This window comes from Lepidochelys kempii, chromosome 10 (assembly GCF_965140265.1).
Source record: "Lepidochelys kempii isolate rLepKem1 chromosome 10, rLepKem1.hap2, whole genome shotgun sequence".
NCBI classification, from domain to species: Eukaryota; Metazoa; Chordata; order Testudines; family Cheloniidae; genus Lepidochelys; species Lepidochelys kempii.
Genome location: NC_133265.1, coordinates 4,056,138 through 4,082,933, shown reverse-complemented (window position 1 = coordinate 4,082,933; position 26,796 = coordinate 4,056,138). Strand labels below are relative to the sequence as shown.

The 26,796-nt window shown below is 41.5% G+C and overlaps 1 protein-coding gene across 9 annotated transcripts in view; it reads left to right on the top strand.

Annotated features, from left to right (window-relative positions):
• Positions 1-26,796, top strand: part of TSC2 (TSC complex subunit 2) — a 44,046-nt gene that overhangs the window by 2,074 nt on the left and 15,176 nt on the right. For 2 of the 9 annotated variants that reach the window (XM_073361709.1, XM_073361703.1), the window contains exons 3-30: positions 256-342; positions 1,450-1,560; positions 2,335-2,479; positions 3,178-3,295; positions 4,505-4,553; positions 5,166-5,291; positions 5,592-5,665; positions 6,045-6,171; positions 7,654-7,797; positions 8,161-8,298; positions 8,827-8,930; positions 9,742-9,823; positions 10,831-10,986; positions 11,337-11,453; positions 12,539-12,661; positions 13,025-13,131; positions 13,744-13,897; positions 15,390-15,512; positions 16,126-16,260; positions 16,938-17,127; positions 17,600-17,693; positions 18,039-18,141; positions 18,372-18,466; positions 20,646-20,777; positions 22,323-22,487; positions 24,243-24,395; positions 25,184-25,296; positions 26,039-26,236. In XM_073361709.1, coding sequence (XP_073217810.1) covers positions 256-342; positions 1,450-1,560; positions 2,335-2,479; positions 3,178-3,295; positions 4,505-4,553; positions 5,166-5,291; positions 5,592-5,665; positions 6,045-6,171; positions 7,654-7,797; positions 8,161-8,298; positions 8,827-8,930; positions 9,742-9,823; positions 10,831-10,986; positions 11,337-11,453; positions 12,539-12,661; positions 13,025-13,131; positions 13,744-13,897; positions 15,390-15,512; positions 16,126-16,260; positions 16,938-17,127; positions 17,600-17,693; positions 18,039-18,141; positions 18,372-18,466; positions 20,646-20,777; positions 22,323-22,487; positions 24,243-24,395; positions 25,184-25,296; positions 26,039-26,236 — 3,463 coding nt within the window. The remainder of the gene's footprint in view (positions 1-255; positions 343-1,449; positions 1,561-2,334; positions 2,480-3,177; positions 3,296-4,504; positions 4,554-5,165; positions 5,292-5,591; positions 5,666-6,044; positions 6,172-7,653; positions 7,798-8,160; positions 8,299-8,826; positions 8,931-9,741; positions 9,824-10,830; positions 10,987-11,336; positions 11,454-12,538; positions 12,662-13,024; positions 13,132-13,743; positions 13,898-15,389; positions 15,513-16,125; positions 16,261-16,937; positions 17,128-17,599; positions 17,694-18,038; positions 18,142-18,371; positions 18,467-20,645; positions 20,778-22,322; positions 22,488-24,242; positions 24,396-25,183; positions 25,297-26,038; positions 26,237-26,796) is intronic. The other 7 variants (XM_073361712.1, XM_073361711.1, XM_073361708.1 and 4 more) reach the window with 6 other exon arrangements.

Genomic DNA, 26,796 nt, shown 5'->3' with positions numbered 1-26,796 from the left:
TAGAGCACACTTTCCATTTCTCCCTCATCCTGTCATCATTCTACATGAGCTTTAACCTGCTGATGTTGGTTACAGCTTCATTTAAGTGCATCTCTGTGGGGATGACTAATGGTTAGGCTCTAAAAACAATTTTTAGACAATGTGGAGCTAATTTGATAATGATCCAAGTGGTCATTTTGAGAGCTGGAGAGGGATGTTTCTGATGAAGAGAGGCAGAGCCTGGGTTATCTTAATAATTTCCATTCTTCTTTTCAGGAATTAAGTGTAGAGTGTGGATTAAATAACCGGATACGAGCGATCAGTCAAATCTGTGAAGTAGCAAAAACCAAAAAATTTGAAGAGGTATGTTTGCTGTCAGGTGTAGGGTAAATGTTAGGAGGATTGAGATAAGCTTTAAGCAACAGCCTTTGACTTCTCTTGTAACAAGACACTTAAGTAATTTGGCCTACCTTTAACATTGTTATAATTGTTGTAATCCAGAAAGTTATATCTTGCATTTTTATTGTTCTGTACAAACCTATAAGAAATCAATGATCCTTGCCCCAAAGACCATTGGAACAATTTAACAAGTGTAGTGGAGCATTCTCCATCACTGGCAATTATTAAATCAAAATTAGATCTTTTTCTAAAAGACATGCTGTAGTTCAACGCAGAATTATTTCAAAGAACTTCTATGGCCTGTATTATGCAGAAGGTTAGATGAGTTGATTACAGTGGTCCCTTCTGGCCTTAGAATCTATGAATCTGTATTCGTCTGATTTGGACAGTGGAAACATAAACTGTACAACAAAGAGCTCACACTCCAAAGCAAAGCAGAGAGAGCATCATTGAAAGGCTTTCCAGGACAAGTAGCTTTAAGAGGTGCTTAAAACGAGACACCAAAGTTATTATACCTGTTGTAGGGTAGTGGGATGCTGCTCTTGACTTAACCTTATTAGTAGCTGTTACAGTCCTGCAGGGAAGTGTCCGCTAGTTCCCTCCGACCTAGAGTTGCTCTACGAACAAACAGGCACTGAAATAACTTTAAATCAGCTTTAATTCACACTCTTAATTATTTCTGTGCAAGTCTCTGTGTTAGATGCTCTTTATATCAGATTGTCATGTTGGTTAAACTCAAAACAAAAGCATCCACACAGAGACTTGCATGGAAATAGCTAATGGTATGAATGAAGTCAGTCCAGTCATTTTGTTTATGTGTACGCCAACTTTCACTGGGCAGATGTGGCGCACAATTTCCACTCTGGCCATAGGAGAGGTGTGTGGAAGTAGCACTCAGGGAAGAGGGCATTAGGAAGCTACGAGGCATGAATCTTGTTAACTTTCCCCAGCATGACTTGCCCCAATTCAAGAAGTGACCTTGTCGTAGGGGGAAGACCCCAGAACAAGCTTAACCCTGCTAACCATAGCTATCTAATAAATGGTGCTGTTGCTTTCTATGTCCACTTACAGCATGCGGTGGAAGCAATATGGAAAGTGGTAGCTGATATGCTTCAGCCAGAGCTACCAGCAGAAGCCAGACATGCTGTGCTTCACCTGCTGAAGGCCATTGTTCAAGGACAGGTAAAGGCTCCCCCTTCCAAATAAGGCTTGCACAGAGCAAGATGAATAGCACTGGCTGGCTGCCTCCTGCCATTTAAATTCTTCTCATTCTCTATCTTAGTCCAGCTCAGTGAACAGGAAGAGCTTAGCATTCAGTTTGATTAATTCTCTTGGCTCTCAGTTTAACCTTTTTTCTCTTTTAATTGGGGAGGCATTTTGTACTCCTGAAAAAGGGAGTGTTTGCAGTGGCTGAATTCAATCACAGTGCAGCAGGCACAGTATAATCTTTGCCTAGACAGCTGTGTCAAGCACGTTAATCCTGACCTGCAGCATCCCTGCTATGGCAGGTACGCTGGTCATCGAGGCAAATTCTGTACATGAGCCTTTTTCTTCAGTCTGATCAAGTCAGGCTCTATGAAATCCTCAAGCTATTACAGCATCCCACTGAGCAGTGCTGTCTGTAGCATTTCCTTTTCAAGTCCTGGAATTCGTGGTCTGGCTGTTGCGACGTGGGCCACTTTCTGCATCTCTGGGGTTCTGGGCCTGATGAACGTTGGAAAAGCTGTCTGGGGTTAGCAGTGACAGCTTGATAAATGTCTCTAAGAGGCTAAGGAGAACTGACTGCATTCGCAGCAGACCATGGGAAGATTTTCAGTAGACACTCACACAGCCCAAGGGGGGAAAAGGTTGCTTTTAAAGTGTGATAACTTTCTGATAGTTTCCTAATCGTGGTCTGTAATAAGTCTAGTTTTCAGTTTCTATTGTATCTCACACTATAATTCTTTCTCCTTTCAGGGTGAGAGACTAGGGATCCTCAGAGCACATTTCTTTCAGGTTATCAAGGATTATCCTTCTAATGAAGATTTGCATGAACGGCTTGCAGTGTTCAAGGCTCTCACGGATAATGGAAGATCCATTACTCACCTGGAGGAAGAATTGGGTGAGTGCTGCATACAAATGCCGAGGGTTGCTGTTGTCTTCAGATTCTGGCATAGGATTGTCCGAAAGCTGCAATGCCGTTGTTTTAAAATCATGCTGAAAAAAGCTTCATGATGCTGGTTTTACCTCTTTAAAATAAAATTCCATGACTTTTCTATAAGGCATAAAAACTATGTACTATTCTACATTATTGTGTAAAGTTGTAGGGTACAAATTCTCCCATGCCAGTGTGATAAACAGTTTTATAGTAGTGACAAACCTGTGGATGTTCTGCATCTGTGAGTTTGGGGAGTTTTCTTAATTTTAAACTGTTGCTTGTTTATTTTTGGAGGGTTTTCTGTTGTTGCCGTCTTGTGGCAAACTTAATACAACCCATCTGAAGTTGTTTTACATCTGTAATGTGGTTTGGTCCAGGCAAATTTAGCAAATTCATAAAAATGTGAATTCAATGCATTTGGCAGTTTATAGCCAGATAGGCAAGTCAGTTGTAAGTAGCAGCTAAGAAAGAGTGTGATAGATCAAATAGCAGCCTTGGTCAATCGACCCTCACTCTTTATTATTGCCTTCTAGGGAGCAGTTTGTGTAGCTGGAAATACATCAAAGGACAGATCTCTTTTTCAGCAAGTAGGGCCAGAAGGGAATTTGCAGCATTTTTGGATTGAAACCATGTTGTAACACCACCACTTCCTTCTCCTTTAGCTGAGTTTGTCCTGCAGTGGATGAATGTCGGGTTGTCCTCAGAATTCCTTCTAGTTCTAGTGAACCTGGTCAAGTTCAACAGCTGTTACCTGGAAGATTATGTTGCTGATATGGTCCAGTAAGGTTAAACTACTAACACTTATTGTTTCTAAATTGCTGTGCAGAGTTTGTGGATAAATTCAGTGGTCTAAATTTTCAACAGACCTCCAGGGGTATCTGTTTGCGTGTGCAAATCTGGGTTTTGTGCACACAGATTGACCAGTTGGGTGACAAATGACCCAGCTAGCCTCGGAAAGTGTGCTTTGAGGGAGGGAAAGGGTATCTGTTGAAATAGTATTGGTGTGGCTGTGGTCAGAAAAGTGATTAAAAATGGCACCCAGGTGTTTTTATTTCAGAACACAGGTGGTTGTCAGAGCTGACTTTTCTGGCAAATGTATTCTTTTGCTGCTATTAGCTGTTTTGGCTCTGAAGAGTTATGGGAGAATGATCCTGTTTCTGGCTTATGTGCCTGTCACCAGAATAGTTCAATAGATTCCAATTGCAGGGCCAATTTCTGCCCAGAATTATACCTTTGTAACTGCACTGAAGGTGGGGTGGGGTGGGGTGGGTGTATGTGAAGGTAGAACTTGGCTGGCTTAGTCGTCATAGCTCAGTGATGCTTAAACCTGAAAGAACCCATCTCACTTTTCCAAACCCAGAACTGAAGATGCAGGGGTGACACTTTAGAAACCTGTTTGTGTAAATCAACCAAATTGATATGAAAGCAATGAAACACAAATATGGAGTCTCTTGATGTCATGTTTACTTACCTTTCAGAGTAGAACTCTCCTTCACAGACCAGATTGTCAAAAGAGCTCAGCTCCCAGCCACTCCCAAAACCTGATTCTTCTTGTTGGTACTGAGCACTTTTGAAGATCTGTCCATGAGAACTTAAACAGTATAATGCAATACACCAGCTCTTATGATATTCTGATCTATAAACCTGGGTTAAATTACATAGTGCTCAATCCCCTACTTTGTATAGGAGATTAACTTGACCATATTCTCTTCACTAGATTTATATACTCGGGACTCTGGTACCCAGCTGTATTTAATGAATAGTAATGGTAGTGCGATGTAGTTTAAGTGCAGCTGCAAACTAGCTATTCAGAAACGGGCTGGTGACACTAAGCATGCTCCCAGAAGTATTATCAACTGAGCCACAGTCAGGAAAGTAACAGGGCAAACTTCTACACTAACCTAATTGTGTTAATTTTGGCCAATTTTTTTTGGTCATTTGTTAAATTTGATTAAAATAAACATATTTAACTACGTTTTCCTCCAACAGTATGATCTGCCTACTGTGCATTCAGACATCATCATCGGTTGACATAGAGGTCAGTAATTGGAGCCTCTTCTAATATCGATTACATTCTATAGAACTGATCCATTACAGATCAGGCCACTTTTGAATAGCTAGGCCAAAACTCTCTAGGGTTCCCAGGGATTTTCTTCCTTCAGGGAAAGCTGCTGTAGCAAAGTGTGGAGCTTACTATATTGTTGTATGTTGGGTGGAGAGAGGCATGATGACTTAGGTGTCTGAGCTTAGAGGTGGGAACCAGGATATCATGAGTCGCAGTCCCAACTGGGCAAGTCACTTATCCCTCTCTTACTCCAGTTTCACCCCTTGTGAAGTGAGGACAGTAAAATATTGTGAGGATTAACTAACTCTATAAAGCACTTTGGGGTCGTGTAAAGAACTGTACAGCTACTAAGTTATTAATTCAGTCATAAAACATTGGGACAAAGGAACCCGGATGATCTTGCTCAGGGATTTCCTTCACTATTTAACCATCCTTGTCATGGTTTGGTTTACATCCTGAACTGATGTATCCCTATTGACTTCTGAGGAGTTTTGTGGCCGTAAGTCAAGACAGTTTAACCTGCTGTATTTCAATGCCATGTCAAGGGAGAAGTGAGTAACCATTGTGCTTTTCACCCCCACAAAGGTCTCCCTGCAGGTCCTAGATGCTGTGGTTTGCTACAACTGCCTGCCCTCGGAGAGCCTCCCGGTATTTATCATCACCTTGTGCCGCACCATCAATGTTAAGGAGCTTTGTGAGCCATGCTGGAAGGTCAGAATTCTTTTGTTTCCCTGGGCATGAGTTCATGTACCATGCACAGTTCTGTCTCATTAAAGCTATGTTGTTCTGAATATTAGTATGTTAAAAATCTAGACTCCAGTTACCTTTATTATGATTATAATAGTTCTTTGAGAGGAGATCAGAGCATATACCACACTTCTCTAGTTTATTAAATGCTGCACTATCCATTATTAAATTGCGTATGTAACCTCTCTTGACTGACTGGACCCTGAAGCTGTATAATGACCTACTGAAACCTTCTCTGAAAATTCTCTGATACTTGCTTTTTAGCTTATGCGCAATCTCTTGGGAACCCATTTGGGGCACAGTGCTATATACAACATGTGCCGCATCATGGAAGACAGGTATGGAATGTCATGCTATTAAATTCTTTTTTAAGAAAAAGCTCAGTGTTGCTTTGACTGAAATAAATGACGTACTGATTCTAATGGGAACAGGAGCAGACCCAAAATTTCATGTGTGGTATAGCGGTTAGAAATTGTGACTGCTTTGTGATTTTGGACAAGTTAATTAACCTTTCTATACCTATGTTTCCCCATTAGTAAAATGAGAACAGTGCCTAAATGGTTAGTCTTCATGGTTTTAAGTCCTTTAAGATGCTCTGATTTAGAAGTACTAAGTATTGTTCGTTTCCCTTTGCATGAGTCTTGTACTCTAAAACTAAACCTGCTGCTATAGTGTGATCTAAGAAAATCTTGGCTTACCTTCTGCACCCTGTCTTAGAGCTTACATGATGGATGCAGCATTACTGAGAGGAGCAGTGTTCTTTGTCGGAATGGCTTTGTGGGGTGCACACAGACTGTATTCTCTCAAGAATTCACCTACGTCAGTGCTGCCCTCATTCCTCAAGGTAAAGTGGTACTTGGGAGGAACTTTTGTATTGTGATCGTGCCTAGGAGCCTCAGTCGTGGACCAGCATCACATTTTGCTAGGTGCTGTGCAAACTCAGAACAACAAGACAGTTTCTGCCCCTAAAGAACTTCCAATCTAATTATAAGACAAAAGCCAACAGTTGGATAGAGACAGATGGGGGAACACATGAAACAAGGAGGCAATAGCTAGTTCAAGCTTAAACTGATACTTCATTTGGGAATATTTTACTGATCCACATAGCAAATTCTTGAATTTTTCATAGTTCTGTAGAAGGGACCATTAAAACATCAAGCTGACTTTATTTAACACAGGCCATTAATTTCACGCAGTTACCCCATAATGTGGGTTAGACCTAAAGCATTTCAGTCCTCAGCAGAGTGAACTGTTCTGTGCACCGGCAGAGGGCTGGAGACACTGAGGTACCACGAAAAACATTTTAGACATTTTAGACAGCGAAAAAAATCCTGTCCCTGCTTCAAGTAGATTCCAGTCTACAGCATACAAATGCAGGGAGAGGGGACAAAGTCAGCATGAATGAAAAGTGAAGTGTGGCACTTTTTTTTTTAATTAGTGCCAGGATTTTTTAAATGGAGAGACACCCTGAGGGGAGGATTAAGATTTATGAGCTTGTTGGCAGAAGTGCCTGTTAATGGAAACTGCAGCTATTTGAGAAAAGGCTGAAGTGTTCGACCGGCTGGGTGTTAGTGATGGAAGCTGTACTGTGATCACTTCTCCTCTACCAGGGCACTTATTAAACCCTTGGTGCGATATTAAATTGGGAGTAGCCTGCCACCTTTCATGCCCTCTTCTGTACTTTGGGAGGTGGCAAGGACATTTTTGTAATGGATTTTAGCCACAACAAAGGGAATGGCGTTAAAGTTCCCTTATTGGCTAGCCATGCTGTATGTTTGATCTGTAGATTATGCTTTAGGCAAGAGAGAGTCCCTGAAACAATATTAGAAGTTTCATATAATGGGCTTGGTTTGAGTGACCAGATTGAGTGGTCTCATTACAAAATCCTACTGTGTCTTCAGCGTTTGGGGACCTTTCAGCCAAACTGCGAGAGCTGGTATCACTTTCTCCAGCCGCATATTCCTGTGGAACCAAGTGTGCATTTTAACATCTGAGTTGCACCTGTTGGGAATACATTATTGTGCTTATAAAATGGCCATCTTTGATCGGCTTTTGCAGCTGTAGCCACAGACTTCAGGCTTGTCTATCCTTGAAACGCTACAGTGGCCATGCTGCAGCAGTGTCACTGTAGCACTTCAGTGTAGACATTTACTACAGCGACAGAAGGGGTTCTCCTGTCACCGTAGTTAAACCACCTCCCGAAGAGGCAGTAGGTAGGTTGATGGAAGGATTGAGCCCTTCAAACTTCTTAATATGTAGGATGTTGATCAACTTCAGTTTAAGAAGGTTACAGATAATTAACTGACCTGAGAAACTTGTGTTCCAGGCCATGACTTGTCCCAATGCAGTTGTATCATATGAAATAGTCCTGTCCATAACCAGATTAATCAAGAAGTATGGAAAGGAGCTGCAGGCTGTCACTTGGGATATTCTTCTGGATATCGTTGAGCGATTACTCCAGCAGCTACAGGTAGGTATTGAGCCAAATCTTGATATATGTTATAAAAATGTCTTGTAGGAAGTATTTTGGTTTATAAAATGGTCTTATTTTTTAATACTGAAAAGCACTCTACAGCTTCTGCTTTTGATGGGGGATAGCATGTACCCTGCCACAGCCTATAGACTTGGTGTCTGACGCTGGGGCTCCCCCGTCAGTGGAAGCTGTGCTTGTCATGGAGATGGTGAGGTATTTGGTGTTGAAAGGGAAGAGGACTGAGTGTGGGTCTGGCCTAACTTCTGACTCTAGTACTTCTCAGCCAGCGCTCTTATTTCAATTGTGACATACTTTGTAATGAAAAAGAAACCATTTAGAGCGGCCTTGTCTGTGTTTCAGAGTATAGAGAACCAGGATTTGAAGTCCATTGTACATGCTCTGTTGACTACTGTAGAAGAACTCTGTGACCAGAATGAATTCCATGGGTCTGAGGAGAGATACTTTGAACTGGTGGAGAGATGTGCTGATCAGAGACCTGTAAGACCTTCTCCCCCATCTCAAGTCAATATGGCCTGCTGTGGTTTTTTTCCCCTTTTAAACCTCCTGGAAATGTTTCTCCATACTACAGTAGTGTCTAGAAGCCCCATCCAAAATCTGGGGTCCATTTTGGGGGACATGGTATGAACGCATAACAAGGAACAGTCCCTGTCCCAAAGAGCACAAGAGACCCACAGGAAACATTCAATATTCCTATTTTACTGAGGTACAGGGATAGTAAGTGGTTTGCCCAAAGTCACACAGGAAGTCTGGCAGGGCCAGGAATTGAACCCAGAACTCCAGAGTCCCAATCTGAGTGCCCCCAAGACCATCCTTCCTCTTATTGTTCACGTCAGTATTAAATTTTTATCCCATACAACCAAGGGCGGCGGGAGTCATAAAATAGCACACATTATAAAGCCACAGTGAAGACTTCACAGCCCCTTGAAACCTGTTCTTGGAGGGAGGGGAAAGGAGATGCATGCACAGTATGTAAGCACGGGACCATTCTTACATTTTCTTTTAAAGGAATCTTCTCTACTAAACTTAATAACGTACAAAGCTCAGTCTATTCACCCTGCCAAGGATGGCTGGATTCATAACCTGAAGGTGTTAATGGAGAGGTTCTTCAGGTAGGAAACTGCAGCTTTAAAAAGAAAAGGTTGTTTCAATGTGTGTGCAGCCTGTTTAATGAACTGTCTGTGTTAAAACAATCTAACTCTCTGGATCTCTTTAATGTTAGTAATGGCTGCTGAAATATGGGGGTGATTCCAGAATGGAGGATTTGCTTTTTGTCCAATCAACAGAACAAAAACGTCCAACTAAGGCTTATCATCCTTCTTTTAAGAAAGTGGAGGGTGGCCATTGGCTGCTTCACTTCTCTAATTACATCTGTCCTGTGCTCCATTGAGTGGCACTCGTCCTTGGTATCAGAACTACAACCCTACCTCTTAATTATCAGTAATGCTTTTGATTTAACAGTGTCCGGTAGTATGGGGTTCTGCAATGGTAGTTTCCCAGAACATGCTTTTGTATTGTAGAACGATTCCCTGATATAGCAATCCAGAGCTTTTGGCTCCTTTTAATAAATTAGGATAAAGACCACTTCATCCCTGTGTACGTGGTTCTAAAGTTGTGGCACAGAGTCTCTCTCCCATTCACACATGCTCTCCCTGGTTGACTCTAAGTTTTAGCGATGGATACGGCTGCCAATGTGCTACAACAGGAGCTCTTTTTTTTGTAGACAGCCTCCAGTTTTTTCTTGATGGTAGCACCTTGTCTGCTTGGTGTTGCAACTTCATATGCAGAGAACATTCGCTGAAAGTTCACGTGGCCTTTGATTGTAACGTTTTTAACTGAGAAAAAAGGGAGTTTGTCACAACATGCTCTCTGTCCTCCCCTTAAACTCTTTTGTCCATTTTGGGTTTGTTTTTTCCCTTTTAGGAACGAGTGTCGTAGTGCAGTTCGGATTAAAGTTCTGGATGTCTTGTCTTTTGTCCTGAGCATTAACAGACAGTTTTATGAGGTTTGTATTTTATTGATATTTAGTTGCGGTGTTTGCATTTGAGATCTGGAACGGGTGGTAGAAATGTTTTAATGATGCTTAATCGTGTTAGTTCTTCAGGCCTAGTTTCTGCAATTCTGAAGAGTCAGTCCAACGGTTCTGAAAATGTAGGACACTGTAATTAGGTTTCTTTGCAATGTGACTGGAAGGACTTGCCTATTAAATGTGGTCCATAGCTGCGTTTTTTAAGTCTGTTATCGGTTTGGTGTATATATAATGGGAGTTGATATTAGCAGGTCTATTTTGACAATGTGCATTTTTAATTTTCACCTTGTGCATCTTGTGAATACCTTCTTTCCCTATCCTAAGGTTTTCCAGAGAGGTTGTCAATTCCATTCATTTTACTAAAAAAAAACAAAACTTTTTTTTTTTAGTGTTGGGGATGGGAGATTTAATCTGGTTTGGATAGAGACAAAGTTTAGTTTGTACCAATATGAGGTCAAGATATTATCTGACATGAGTGGATTGACTCTATTCAGTTCTGTCTTAATTGAAATCCAAGACGGTAGGCGCTGTGACAGAGCAGAGACCATTGATTTGCTTGTTAACTCAAAGGAATGTCTGCTCAGTGTGTCTGATGCAAGGAATGTGGAAGAGGCACTGCTCAGATTCTTCCAAGTTCTGTTAAACTGGCTACCGCCTCTTTGTTTCCTGCCTCTCTGAAAAACAAGGCCTGTGAATCCCATGTGAATAAGGTCTGTTAAAGTTGAGCTACAACGCCTTTGTAGATCGATAGAGACCTAAGCTGCTGAGTCCAAGTTCAACAATAGTCTAAATGTTTGGAGAGATGACCTAGAAAGATATTTAAATAGGCTGGAGGAAGAAATCCAGCAGACTAAACAACGAGCTAATGAAGACTAAAGCGAGTATGACCTCGTGATTCTTTGATCATGGATATACATTTTGTGTTAACTCGCTAATAAGAGTGAGCTGGGAGACATTTTGCTGAACAGCCTGTCCTATTACAGGAGGAGCTGATTAACGTAGTGGTGATCTCACAGCTGGCACATATTCCAGAGGATAAAGACCATCAAGTCCGGAAACTGGCCACTCAGCTATTGGTGGACCTGGCCGAGGGCTGCAACACGCATCACTTTAACAGCTTGCTTGATATCATAGAAAAGGTGAGGCTTCGCTTGCTCAGTAGTGAGACTTCCAATAACTTCGTCTCCATCTCTTATCCAATCCCTTTACTGGAGAACAAGGAAGGTGAACAGTTAATTATATATATGATCCAGGGGGATGCTGTGTAGGACTCCTGGATTTTGGAGGAAGTCAGAGCTCTAACGAAAAGCATAAAGGTGCTTTGGAACCAGCTCGGCTAATGCACATCCAAGCTAATCTACAACATTAGGAGACTTTCAGTGGGACCATTTATTTTGTGCCTTTCTGACCTATTGGCATGGAATTAAGTTGGTGTCTCATTGTGCCCGATGTGGGTTTTAAAGGGCATTTCTCCTTCTGTTTTTAAAAGGTGGCTGCACGTTCTCTTTGGGCTCCTGTTGATCTGGAGGAGCGAGACTTTCTATCTCATTCTGCTGCTTTAGAGGATGTGAAGACAGCTGTTCTAGGCCTCCTGGTAATTCTTCAGGTAACACTGTGGAGCATTTAAAAATCCCTCCCTTAAAACAGTGTTCTCTAGGGCTTTGTTTACTGGCCAGTCAATTCCCAATAACAAATTCTTTCTCTTCTGTAACTTCATAGACTAGTTCACTTGTCCCACTCTTTAAACTAACAGAATAGAGGATATTTTAGCCATGGTTGGGTTAGTTCTATTCTTGACTCGGTACCTTGCATATGGTGAATTAAATATTAAATCTTTATCTACTAACAGCCAGTGTGTCATAAATGTGAATGCTTTGGTGATACGTTCCTAGGGTCCAGCTAGAAAGGAGCCAGAACTGGATTCTCAAATCTGAATCTTTTTGAATCCTAAACCCAAAGAAATTCAGGTCCCCAGATCCAAACCCACACCTGTGACTTTTTGGGGTCTGGATTAGATAAAAAATGAGAAGAGTTCTAATGTGACTGAAATTTCTCAGCAGAAATCTCACTAATTCAGTTGCTATCTTGGGCAAAAACTACCCAGATTTCTTGTATTGCCAGAGACTCACCGTTCAAGATGGTGGAAATTCCACAAGAACAACTTAAGTGACTTTAGCCTGTCAGGATCCAAACACCACTTTCTCAGGCCGTCTCAAAGCCTGCCCTGCCCTTTGTTTGTTGACGTTACTAGCAGCGTCAGTGGGGTATAGCGTTATACCTCCAAGTAACGTCTTTCTTGGGTAATTCATAAATTAAAGGTCAAACTTGCCACTCTAACAGTTTTCATAGAAATGTCAGTGTTCATAATGCGCACGTGCTGCATTCACTTAAGAGTAGGAAGATGGATCTGTTTGGGGATTGTGTGTATGTGTGATCCCCAGGATCCTCTGAGGCAGGCCGTGGCGGCTTCTTCCTGTGCCCCAGTGGAGGGCTAACTCTTCAACCTATTCTGCCCATTGCTCCGGAGTCTGCACAAAGGGTCTGTACAGAGCCATCTGTTCGTGTTGGCCTCAGGAACAACTCACAGTTGCCTTTCTTTGTACGGTTGATGCCGATTGACCAAAGATGGGCTAATCTGTTAACAAGTAAACCTTCAGTTTGTGTCTTGACTGTTGTTCTGTGCCTCCGTAGACGAAGCTGTACAGCTTGCCTGCCAGCCATGCCACTCGGGTGTATGAGATGCTTATTAATCACATCGAACTCCACTATAAGTACGTTTACCGCCTCCCGATTGCTAGCAGCATCAGATTGCAGGTATGGATAGTCTCTCTCCTAACACTATGGTAGAAGGAGGGGCTGAACTAATGCTTTAGTTGGGTAGAAGATGGGGAGTTTGTAGGAATTTTATTACTGTGTACTCTGCAGCATACCTCTGTAGCTGTAGAACAACCAGTGCAGGAGTAAAATGTTAGTTAGCTGATGGCACTGTGTATAATAAATTCCATAGCAGTTGAGTTCAGAGGGTGGGAGCCCCTACAGAATCAGCCCCAATGCAGAGCAAATCATCTTGCTGGCCAGGAACAACAGCAGATTGGGTGGTGAGAAGCTGGGGGAATATTCCATCAGCAGAGGTTTTGAGTCATTCCAGAATGCAGTGAGAAATCTTCTCTCTTGCAGGCATTTGACTTTCTGCTGATGCTTCGAGCAGACTCCCTCCACCGCCTTGGCCTTACCAACAAGGATGGAGCAGTGAGATTTAGCCCCTACTGCCTCTGTGACTTGGTGTATGTTTCTCATTGCATTGTAGTACCTTTGAAACCGTGACATTCTCATGTGTGTATTAATAGTCTGTCACGACCTCTGTACAACTCTTCTCAATCTCCCAAATTCTGATCAGCAGTTATCAGACCACATTCATAGTTATGGCTTGTGGGGGGTGTTCCTCTAGTAAATAACTTCGGAACCAGTCCTGCAAATCCTTGGCATGCAGAGCTCTCAGGAGCCTCAGAGTTCTGTGTATTGGAGGCTTGGGATTTACGTAGCTACTCTGCAAAAGTTTACAAATCTGTTGTTTGCAATTTCCTGCCAGGAGACTGAGAAATCTGGTTTTACATTAAGATGTGGTACAGTGATTTGTAGAAATGTTGCTATTCAAGCTGCACAGCCTAGTTTGGTAGTAACTGACTCTTTAACTTAACCCTCTTAACAGAGGTATCTCTGAAAAGGAACTTGGAGAAGCAGCCTTTGTTGTAGATAATAAAGTGATGCATGTTTCTGACTAGTTGGCTTGGTCACTTCCCTGAAATCTGTTGCTTTGCATATGCATTTCTCATCTTGCTTTTGTGTCTGGTAATGGCTACTGAAACACTGACCTGGTTTGTATTTCCATGGCGTAGAGAACCAGAGAAGAGGGTGTCTGAGAAAAAGCCTGCTGGGACCCTCTCCCCTCCATCAGGAAGCCCCAATGTTTCTTCCCAGAATGCCACTCTTCGGATGGGCTACTTGCCCTACTCACTGCTCTTCCGAGTCCTCCTGCAGTGTTTGAAGCAAGTACGTTGATGAACTCAGTCTGCAGTGGAGTTTTGCACATAAATTTGCATGTTTAAAACTCAAGCGTTTGGAATGTTAATGCTGAAATGTTCTGGAATGTCAGCTTTTTATTTCCTTTATGCCCAAAAAACTCCCACTGAATTTTTCTTTAAATGGATATTTCTTGTGGAAGATCATAACACTCATTACACTAAGAAGCAGGAATAGAGCTTTTAACTCATCCACTTGTGGTGGCTGATTAAACTGCATATGTAGTGCTGAGCCTAATCTGTTTACTCAAGGCTTTAAAAATTGTCTGATGGGATGCTTTTTTGAAAATACATAAAACAAAACCATGCATGAATCTTATCTCAAAAGTATAATCTTTGAGACTTACCCACCATTTCACAATATAGCCAATTAATACACTGTTGTGCTTTATTTTTCTTAAAAGATAATTAATTATATTTAAACCTAAAATGTGACCGATCTGTGTTTTAAAATGATCTAGCAATCAATGTTATCCAGGTTGCCCAACACCAGCTGAGGGTATCTAAATAGCTTCTTGAAATCCAGAACTTTCCATCCAAAAATTTGTGTGTGATCCTACAACTCTTCAGCCACCAGGAGGAGCACAAGTAAAACTCTTCCTAAACCAAGCAGACCAACACTGGATTCTGCTTCACAGGAAATAAGGGTGATTTTTTTTTTTCATTTAACAGAGGCAAAAAGCCAGTAGGAAAAATGTCACCCTGCTTCTCAAAGAGGATTTAAAACTAATAATAAAACCCCCCAAAATTAGAAGTGCAACTTGAGTTGACAAACTGTTGGCATTTTAGAAAAGGAGTACTTGTGGCACCTTAGAGACTAACCAATTTATTTGAGCGTAAGCTTTCGTGAGCTACTGCTCATCATTGCATCCGATGAAGTGAGCTGTAGCTCACGAAAGCTTATGGTCAAATAAATTGGCTAGTCTCTAAGGTGCCACAAGTACTCCTTTTCTTTTTGTGAATACAGACTAACACGGCTGTTACTCTGAAACCTGTTGACCATTAGATATTTGAGTATGGAAAGGAAATAATGAAGTGCATTAATGTTGGCTCTGGACAGCATATTATTCATTTTTTTGGGGCCAGGAGTTGTCTTGAACTCTGGAATCACTTTTTTGTTTTGGTGGGTGGAGGAAACATGTAGAAAAGGCCTGGGTCGGACTCTTTCTGCTTGTTTTCACCGTCTACTTGGAGATCCGTCCATTTTATGGCATCAAAATGTCTATGCGACATCTGAGCTAGAGGATGCAGTTGGGTGAAACCCTGGAAGCAGCCCATGCGTCAAATAAAAGCAGCATCTTTGCTAACTAACAAAGCTGGAGAAACAAGGATCACAGCAATAAATAACAAATCATTGTTTGAAGTGTGTTGGGCTTTATTTTCAAATTTAACATATAAATCATGCAAAGTTTCCCATAGAAAGTTATTTTCTTCCTTACTAAACTCTCTCCCCTTCTTTCCAGGAGACAGACTGGAAGGTGTTGAAACTGGTTCTCAACAAGTTACCGGAGTCTCTCCGCTACAAAGTGCTATTTTTAACCTCCCCTTGCAACCTTGACCAGCTGTGCTCTGCACTCTGCTCCATGGTAATAACCAGTGTGTCCTCCTGGGGTCTAGACACCACAACTTCACTTCTGATAGAAATGTGTTTGCTTTAAGGCTTCCTTATTTTATACCCTTTATTTTTGGGATTAATCTGTACCTCCTCCCCCCCTCACCAACAACGTGACCCCTTTCCTTTAGCTTAAAACTTTGTGTTAAGGATAATTAAATTCCTTTAGATATTTAACTGTCCATATGCTTCAATTGCTAAAGAGTATAGTTATAAAAATGTATCCATAAATTGAGTGAGTTTTGAGGACACTTGAGCCTAAACCTAAACAAACTGACCTGCATGTAAGGCTTTGGGGTTCTAGGTGTATATAATGGTCTCCTGCAAATCCATTCCCCCACATTAAAACTCTGTGCAAGGTTAGCTAAGGGATTTATTTCATAGTTTTACTGTGAAGATTATGCTCCAAGTACAGCATCCAGATCCTAGTATGTATATGATTGAGCTCTGGGACCTGGAAGCTAATATTGTTTCATAATGGGACGCTGTACTGCTCTTGTACTATGAAAATGTACTATGCCCAAGAAGACCTGAATTAAAAGGCACGTGAAACGCAAAGTACTCAAGCCCAGTGTGTAACTGATTAGCTTACAGACAAAAAGACAACTGAGAGGTTACGTGGCACTCCAGATGGGTTCTCCCGCAATGACATGCACCTGGCTGTCGTTCCAGTGTTGACTGCATTGATATCTTACCATAATTACCTGGACAAAGCTAAACAGGTACTGTCAATGGGATGGGCTGTGGGAAGTGAAGTCTGAGTCTGTCTCCAATGTGCTTTCTAATGTGAGCCTATTTCAGACTTGGAGACTAAATGTACAGTTGCCCTGTAAGCATTTGCACGGGACATATAAAGAGGCAGTTCTGCCAGAAAACAACATACCCACAGTAAGTAAAAGTAATGTAGGGTGACTGTAACTGAGAGAAGTTAGTAAAACTCTATTCACATTGTGAGCTTTGTGCATTTAATAGCACTTTGTATAGTCAGTTTTATTGTTGCCATCCCCTGCATAGTCATTCTGTTCTTTCTCCCTGTCTGAAAGACCCTGATAACCATCAGAAGGGAGCAGAAAAGCCTTAAATATTTTGTCCCTTTTTATTCTGTCAGAAACTGTTATCTTAAAATGGATTATTTCAAAAACTTCAAGATGACAAATGTTTTGTCTAAGATTTAGAGCCAAACACCTGTGACTTTTTTTTTTTCTCTTGAGATAGTAATCTTTAATTGTTAGTGCATTTTTGGTAAAAATTCTTGTAGCTGTTGGCCCTAGCAATGCAGTTACCAACACACAACTATCATTTTAGTATGTAGAAATGCTAGAGATTTGTTGTAGGTTAGTGGCAGATGGAGCCTGTTCTTATTTTATTATACTGAGCGTATTCTGTTCTGTTCTTCTAGCGTGAAATGGTTTATTGCCTGGAACATGGCTTAATTTATCGCTGTGCAAACCAGTGCGTTGTAGCTTTATCCGTGTGCAGCGTTGAGATGCCTGACATCATCATAAAGGCACTGCCAGTCTTGATAGTCAAGTTAACCCACATTTCTGCTACAGCAAACATGGCGATACCTCTCTTAGAATTTCTTTCAAGTAAGTTGCAGTGGGAATTGTGTTTTACCTGTGTTCTTCAGTGGCTGTGAAAAGGCTAACTGTATTATTTAGCATGAGTATCATCATCTTGGTTTACTTTAAGGTCAGATACAACTTGTTCTAGAGTTCACTGTATTTCTGGTAACAGTGCTGCAACTGCCATAAAATCTGAACATCTAGTCTCCTCTTGCTCATGTAACCCAGCTGCTCAGCCTAATGCACGTGTGCACTGAGAAAAAAGAAACATGCTTTACATATAAAAACATTGGAGAACTGGAAAATCTGGGGTCATCTTTCCCTCCTTGTAACTTACTCCTTGCACAATAATATTAAGAGAATGTAATGTCACATTAGCTTTCCTGTTGGCACCAAGTGGTTTAGAAAACGTTGCATGCTTCAGCTCAATCCTGAGTCAGTAACAAAGTGCTCTCATCGAGACTTCACAAATGATTTTCTTATTGACCTGTTTCAGCTCTAGCCAGGCTGCCTCACCTCTATAGGAACTTTGCAGCTGAGCAGTATGCTAGCGTGTTTGCCATCTCTCTGCCATATACAAATCCCTCCAAGTAAGTTTACGCATCTTTTTTGTTGTTGTTGTTTTTCTCTCCTTTTCCCTATTTGTAAATTGGGGAAAATGAGACTGACTTACCTTTGTAAAGTGCTTTAAGATCTACAGAGGAAACATATAATTGTGTGTGATACCTTTATATATGGTCTTGTTGCTGAGGGAGGGCCATATTTAGCTTCAAGACAAATAGTGCATGTTGCTAATTGCACTCTAGGTTCCTTTCCCCCTTCAACTTACAGTAGTATTCTCTTCCACATCTCTGTAATATTAGAATTGAACTGCATCTCTTCTGAAAATGTGTTCAGATTGCACAACTAAACTATTGAAATCTTCCCCTGTTCAGGTTTAACCAGTACATCGTGTGCCTGGCACACCATGTGATCGCTATGTGGTTCATCCGATGTCGCCTGCCCTTCCGGAAAGACTTTGTTCCCTACATTACAAAGGTAACAGCTAATGCTGGATCTTACAATACAAAGGGTGCTCTGAGAACTGCAATCTGTGGGTATTATTGATGTCAATTTACAGAGATTCTATTTTACATCAAAATAACTCACCTGTACTTATTAATACATTAGAATTTCAAAATCAAATGTAGCTCCTGAGAATTGGCTCATGGCATGTGGGCTGCAAATACCAATGGTTTGAACCATTATCTGTGTGTCCAAATTGGCAGGGCTTGCGGTCAAACGTCCTCCTCTCATTTGATGACACCCCTGAGAAGGACAGTTTCAGGGCTCGCAGTACAAGTCTGAACGAGAGGCCGAAAAGGTAAATTGTATTCCGTTCCATTTGGGGCTATGGGTAGCTCTTCATTAGGAGCTGTTTAAATGCCAAATGCTTTCCTGTGTTTTGTGGAGAGAACTATCTGTGTCCTTAAAGATTCTGTGTAATCTTTCTGATAACCGGAATGTTCTGTATTAAGACACAGTCTGAGTTGTTGTTAAACCTGAAGTCAGAACGAGCGGGTGGCTAATGGTATGTATTTGTACTAAGACATGACTGGTTGCCCGCATCCACTTCTGCAGAATGTAAGCTTACATTCTAAAAATAATACTGTCAGCTGAATGTGAACCAACATAGTGCTGGCTATAAAAATAGTGAGAGGGATGCATGCTCTGTTCATCTCCGTGGCTTGTTAATTCTGCATCTTAATGATAGTTTAACAGTGGATGCTTAAATGATTTCATTGCAGATCATTTTAATAGCAATGAGTACAAGCTGGAGCAGTTGGGTGGATTATGAGAGCCACCACTTTATTTTTGCCCAGTCTAAACTCTGGTAGATCCAGAATCTGACCTATTGCTGCTCTATAATTCTGTGAAGAAGAGAGTTCTGGATCTCTGATCCCTTCTGAAAGGAAAGAAAACTAGAATGACAAACCAGTCTGTCCTGGAAAGTTTCTATATGGCAGCAGAGTCTAGATTTCAGTTTCATAAGAGGAGAGGAGGTAGTGTCCACTTTTTAAAATCTGTGTAATTAACAAGCAACTCACTGTAAAGTATCTTCACAAACCGATCCCACTAGGAAGGAGTGTTTTGAAATCAGTACTTCAATTCAGGTAGAACCCTGAAGTCCATTCAAGTATTAATGTTGTTGGAAGCAGTCATTGATATTTTGAAGTACCATCTGCAGAGAGGAAAGGGAAGATATAGTTTGGAATTTACTCAATGTTTTGCAAAGGTGGCTTATCCAGTGGACTCCTCTTTGAGTTGATTCACTGAACTTGCTTCAGCGTTTCTCTACAGTGAGGCCATAGTAACATTGAAATCTCTAAGGAAAGTGCCTGTCCTTTAAATTGCAAGGTATAATAAGGATCTTGTAAAAAAGAAACACCATCCTCACCTTAATGCCATAGCTGTAAACCCTGTCTTGTGTTTGCAAGTTAATATTCTCTAATCCTTCATCTCCTTGATTCTTTTTTAAAATTTGGAATAGACACCTTTTCCAATCTGACTTTTTCCCAAAACCTACTTAATTTCATTGGGTTGGAATACTACTAATTCTGAAAGGCTGTTGCTCTTGTTAACATAATTGGATCCGCGTGGCTAGTTCTGCAAAATTCTCTTAGGGGATGCAAACTGTAATTGGATAGTAACATGGACTCCTCTGCAAACCCTTGTTTATGGAAGAAGTCCCAGTCAATGATGCTGTTTCTCTGAGTAAGGGTTTTCAGGATCAGGTCCATGGGTCTGACTTCATTGAGGACAAATTAGAAAGCTTAGTTCGTGTCTAGTGTCCCAGAGCCTTTTGGGAAAAGAACCTTATTCCTCATGCTTGTAATTACACACAAGCAAGGCAGGAGAAACTATTACTGGTTAGTCAAGGCACCTGGGTTCTGTTTCTAGCTTAATCATTGGCTCACTTTCAGACCTTGGGCAAGTCTCTTAACCTCTCTGCCTCAGTTTCCAGAGAGATAAAACAAAGACCCTTGCCTGTCTCAAATGGATATTTTGAGGCTTACTGTTTGAAAAGCACTTTGAGATCTCAGGATAAAGTCTCTATACAAGTCTTATTTAACGGTGATAATAATGCAGGAGAGCCCCTGGTTAGAGTAACAAAATGGGAAGTTGAAACAAGCCCAGCTCTTCAGACTGGAGAAACCTTGATACCAAATCCGAGTGAAAACCTATTTTCTCTTCCTCAGTGCAGCGTAGTATTCCAACTATCATTTACATCAGTTTTTGTTCGTACTAATTTCATTTGTTTGTAGTGTTTGTTAAAATCTTGTTTTCAAAAGTGATTTTTATGCTTTCAGCTCTGCCTGGTTTTATGTTTTAATTTTTCCTTTTTGACATTTTTTTGTTTTTGTTTTACATCACCCTCTGGGATTCCCCAATATTGACCCTGTGACCTGTGACCTTTCAACCTCCATCCCTACAATGATTTCTTCCCTTCCTGTGACCTGTGCAATTACACCTCTTTCGGGGTTTGGTGCTTCTTCACCTAGTAGTTTAAGAATAGCCAAAAATGCAAGGCAAGGCTTGAATAACTCTCCTCCAGTGAAAGAGCTGAAAGAACCCTCTGCAGTTGATGCCTTCCGATCCCGCAGCATCAGTGTGTCAGAACATGTGGTCTGCAGGTAGTGGCACCTTAAAGGGGGAGAATCCAAGAGCGAATCTGCACTTGGAAACTTTGCTGCAAGGGTGGGTGGGGTCAGGGTGGGCTTGCATGTGGGATGCTTGCATGACCTTCAGAAAATAGAAATCGGGTCCTGTCTACAAAATATGCTTTGGAAAAGCTTCACGGAGGTCCTGTGGTTTACCGATGCCGGTTGTGGTGGCGTTACATTGCCCTGTGCTTCGATTTAGTGGTGCTCTGTTCATGAAAGCTTCTTTTATTGCAGAGTAAAGATTAAGGATAAAAAGGTTGCATTCTGTGCAGGTTTGAGTCTTTGTTAAACGGCTTTTAAATTACAGCCTTCCAAAGGCAACTTGAAGCACGAATGTCACAGTTTTCTGCTAGGATTGTGTGCAAACTTTCCCTGCAAGGCGGAGAGAATGGTTCATATGATTATTGCTGGGAAAAAGGCACACAGAAGTCTGTTGATATAAAGCAACTCACCATCAATGCATTAATTTATCTAAGATAAATTACAAGATATTGTATCTAAGGGGCAAAACAGTGAAGGGCAGGCCTTACAAAACGGTTAATGTTTTCATGACCAAAGAAAATAGTTTGGTCGTTGACTCTTGATTTGGCCATATCACATCTTTTTAAAATTGTAAATCCTTTTCTCCTGTTTCTGAATTTGTCCCTTGAATATTAAATTGCTGGCTACGAATATGATGGCTAGAAGTTTCTTTATCTGAAAATGAATGTTATTAGGCTACAGGAAATAAGCATCGTACTGTCACTGGAATTGCATTGCAAATATTTTCTGTTTTTGATAACATGTTTTGGGGGGAGGGACGTAGAAGTAACTATTGTGAAAAATGCATCTGACGCTTCAAAATCTAATGTCCCTCTATTTATATTTAAATTATAGGTAACAAAACATTTAAATAATTAGTATCTAATAATACCAAAGAAGTTGCTGCATAATATAAACCCAGCTGAGATGCAGCCAAATCTTTTTGCAAATGACTGTTAGAGGTATTCCTTATAACAAGTTCTGTAACACAGCCTGCTATTGCAATTGTTTCAAAATTGCATTGCTTAAAATACAATTACTTGAAGACATAATTGCTTTATATCAATGTACTAATTGTGTGCAAAGTTCAATTTTTTTTGCCACTGGTTTAGCTAGATTTTACATAACTCTGAATTTTATTTCTGCAATTTAAAATCAATATATGTAACGCTACTGTTTGCCTTGCTGTTCTGCACCACATCCCTCCTAAAGCTGACCCTGCTCAAATTGCACAAATGTCAGCCATACTTCCATTTTTTTCTCAAGAGGAGCTGCCAGTTCTGGGGTGACATAGCTGTCATCTTCAATGACTATATAATATTGGTGATTTGAGAATGATTCTGAGGAGCCCTGGGTTTGATATGTGTGGACATAGTCAAACCTATTGTGGCATGTGCATGTATTGCAGATTGCTCCGTGGCTTAGTGCTGATCAGATGACATACTGTCTCTATTTTGCAGTGTAACTTGACACACTCTAAACTCCGTCTCTCAGTAGGATACAGACATCCATCACTAGTTCAAGCCTGGGCTCTGCAGATGAGAATTCGATGGCTCAGGCTGATGACAACTTAAAAAACCTCCACTTGGAACTCACAGAGACCTGTCTGGATATGATGGCCCGATACGTCTTTTCAAATTTCACTGCGGTGCCCAAGAGGTGGGAGTTAGTTACTTGTTATGGAATTAGCTATTCTTTGGCCTAAAGGTACGTCTCGCTTCATCAGCAGGAAATTGCTGGATCAAATTTCAGGTTCTTATGAGCACAGCAAGTCTCATATGCTTAACCCATCCCCTCTGGCTAAAACCTTCATTTGTTATACCAATAAATTAAAAACCAGCAGGATCTTATTAAAGGGGAAAAGGCAAAATACCACATTTATTGTGAATACAGAAAGAATCATAGTAAGGAGTTAGTTATAGTTATAACATTCCATTCAATCTCATATTTATTCACACATTCATTCATACACACACACACACAGCGGTTCTGCAAGGTTGTTATCATAGTTACCAGCCTTAGAGTTGCTCATGCCAAGCCACTGGCCAGGTGGCCTGGACATGAGGAGGGAGCAGGGCCTTTTCAGATGCTCATCTGATGCTCCTGGAAGTTGGTTTGCAGAATCGGACCCCCCAAAGTTCTCACTTTCTAAAGTCCATTTTTATAGGAGTTTCTTCTTATGCCAGTCTATGGGAATTGCTTCATCATGCTGTTGCTGACAGATAGCACATTCCTGACAGCTCCGTGCTGCCAGATGTTATCTTGTTTTTTGGTTCTCCCATTCTTGAGGCTGTTGTGTGGATTCCAGTCTGCCCACCGGGGGTCCTCTGGTTATTTCCACTTGACACCTTCTTCAGCCGATGGACACTGGATTCTTAGGCTGGCACCTCCCTGATCATTCAGTTATTATCCACACTAAGCATCCATCCACATACATCCTCTATCTCTGTTTTAATCACAATTGTTAATACAACAAAAGGGCGGAGAGTCTCTGGGTGCTGTTTCTGTTGTTACAGAGTATTGCTTTGAGTCTCTCTCTGTGTGAATTGCTTTGAGAACAGACTCTGTCTTAGAATGTGCTAACGCAATTAGCAGCTTGCAAGTTTCACACACACAGGGAGAGAAACAGTACCAAAAACCAAGAGACCTCTTAATTAGTAATACATTGGAATTTAAACTATGGGGAATCAAACTCATTTGTGATTTTAATACAGAACTTCTTTAATATGATCCAACACATTGACTTAGCATGAAGTTTGGCAACACAAAACTGCCCTAGCGCCGTGGATCAAATCCTGTCAGGACTGCCTCAGCATTGAGCCTTTCCAGAGTAGATACATTGAAAACCGTTCAGTCTTTTTGCATGAAACCTTTAACAACCTTTCTGCTCTGTGTGGTTTTTGAAGACACCTAAAGCACTTTTCCTATGAGCAGAGGCTTGCTTCCAGTACGTGGGCTAAATTTCACCCTCCTCACCTCCCACAATGTAATGCAGTTTGCCAGATGACTATATTCCTTCCCATCAGAGACTGTGTGTCTGTGTGTGTTGTGTTTGGGGATCCTTCAGGATGAAAGGTGCTGCACAAATTGGAAACACTGAAGTTTTAGTCTAATTTGGTATCCTGGAAGGAGTTGTGCAGCAGGGATCAGCTGCATCGAGGCCAGGAATAAATTTGCAATGCTGTCTAGAAGCCAGAGAAGTAACTGATATTGGAGGCAGCGTGTCCTTCATCCTGATGGAGAATTTTTATGCTTTACCAGTTTTACCTTGGTGCAGCTTGCAAGAAATGTCATCATATAAATGCAGAAAGAGCAGGAATTTTTTCAACCCCAATGCAGAAAATAACTTCCCGGCTGAATCGCTGGTGTTGGGCGACATATGTGAGTTGTATTCACTCCAGACTGTATTTCTAGGTCTCCTGTGGGAGAGTTCCTCTTGGCTGGGGGAAGGACGAAGACGTGGCTGGTTGGTAACAAGCTAGTGACTATCACGACAAGTGTTGGAACAGGGACACGGTCATTGTTGGGCCTTGACTCTGGAGAGCTCCAGAGCAGTACAGAGTCAAGGTAAACGTCACTCTGATTTTAACATTCTTTTCCCTAATGAAGCCAGTTAAAAACCATTGTGTTAGAACTGATTTGAAGGTACTGTTTTGTAAATAAAAGGAATGATCACATTTGTTTGTCTGGTATGAATTATAACCCACTGTGTTACTAGTTTCAGAGTAGCAGCCGTGTTAGTCTGTATTCACAAAAAGAAAAGGAGGACTTGTGGCACCTTAGAGACAAACAAATTTATCTGAGCATAAGCTTTCGTGAGCTACAGCTCACTTCATCCCCACTCTGAACTCTAGGGTAAGATGTGGGGACCTGCATGAAAACCCCCTAAGCTTATTTTTACCAGCTTAGGTTAAAACTTCCCCAAGGTACAAACTATTTTACCTTTTGCCCTTGGACTTCATTGCTGCCACCACCAAGCGTCTAACAAATATATAACCGGGAAAGAGCCCGCTTGGAAACGTCTTTCCCCCCAAAATCCTCCTCAAACCCTACACCCCCTTTCCTGGGGAAGGGTTGATAAAAATCCTCACCAATTTGCATAGGTGAACACAGACCCAAACCCTGGGATCTTAAGAACAGTGAAAAAGCAATCAGGTTCTTAGAAGAAGAATTTTAATTGAAGAAAAAGTAAAAGAATCACCTCTGTAACATCAGGATTGTAAATACTTTATAGGGTAATCAGATTCAAAACATAGAGTGTCCCTCTAGGCAAAACTTTAAGTTACAAAAAGACACAAAAACAGGAATATACATTACTAGTTATCCTTCTTTTTCCCCTCCCTCCCCTGCCTTAGTTCAGACCCTGTTTTGCAAGTGAGACAAACTAAAGAAGCTCCAGCAAAGCTGGAATCTCAAGCTGGCCAGCAGGTGTGCAGAGGATCTCGCAACAGAGTCAGGTCAATGTCTGGTAAGCAGTCTCTGCACGTTTCTGTCCTTGGAGACTTGCAACCATTATTGGGCAAGTCTGATCTGTGTGTCCAGTCTCAGACCTAAACTTAGGCCATGTAAAAAGAAAAGAGTGGTCTGATCACAGGACCCCGTACTTAGTATAAAGAACTAGAATGAGTAGAAGCAATGAATGCTGGCTTCCTGAATGGTTGATTTCTGCCTGCTGGTCTTAGCGGTTGTTTGTATGGTGAAACCTGCAGTAAAGCCATCTCTAGTAGCCAATCCCCCTGGCTTAAGAGTCCAATGTATACTTCTGCCAGGTTTTCAGCACAATTTACAGTTCATTCATGTGAGATATAGGGATCAAAGATGCTATCAAAGTGCACAGAACTATTGGGTCAGGAAGGAATTTTCCTCCAGGGCAGATTGGAGGAGGCCCTGAGAGTTTTTCGCCTTCCTCTGCAGCGTGGGGCACGGGTCACTTGCTGGAGGATTCTCTTCACCTTGAAGTCTTTAAACCATGATTTGAGGACTTCAATAGCTCAGACATAGGTGAGAGGTTTATTGCAGGAGTGGGTGGGTGAGATTCTGTGACCTGCATTGTGCAGGAGGTCAGACTAGATGATCCTAATGGTCCCTTCTGACCTTAATGTCTATGAGTCTATTTATTACCTGTTTTCTTGGCACTGAGTCCGGTTGTCTCTCTGAACTGAGCTCCTGGGTTCCTCCTTTCTTACCCTCCATGTCTTTTGTTTTGCCAGGTGGTCATGCCTTACGTGTTGGTGCTTTAGACAGCTCAGCCCCCCAGGGGTTACGGAGTCCTGCTGGTTCTGCACCTCGAACAGAGAAGGCCACTCCTGGTGGCCATGCTCCTCTGCAGAAAGAAAAAACAAACCTGGCTGCATATGTCCCACTGCTGACACAGGGCTGGGCAGAAGTATTAGTCCGGAGGCCCACAGGTACTCCTTAACCAGCTGCACAAAGGGGCTTCTGAGCTGTGGCTTACTAAGAAATTGGGATCATATAGAAAAAATATCCATGTCATTAAATGTAAATGGAATTCTTCCATGCTGCTTAACCTCTCTGTTCTTAATGTTTAATTTGTCAGCCAGGTCTTTGGAAATTGCACCTTTTAATGATGCAAAGTTTTAAGACGCTCCCATGAGAAGATTAAAATCCTTATGTAAACTAAATCCTGCTGCACTGATCCGTATGGGCATTGTGTTGGCACTCAATTATCTATTCATTACGGTACTGCCATTTCTGAGCGCCGCTGCTTTCCTTCTTACACATCTAATTTCCAAAGTGTGAACAAGGCCCATTGCTGGGGTAATAACTTAGTGCATGACTGCTGTTTGTGAAGGAGTAGCAATGGTGTTGAGGGTATGAAGGTTAAAAAACCAGGGTAATCCCAAAATTCCTGGACATCAATACATTCCAGAAGCCACGTGAAAGCAAGACTTGCATATTTCAGCTTGAAGCTCTCTTGTGAGAGAATCATTTAAAATTGCCTTCTATG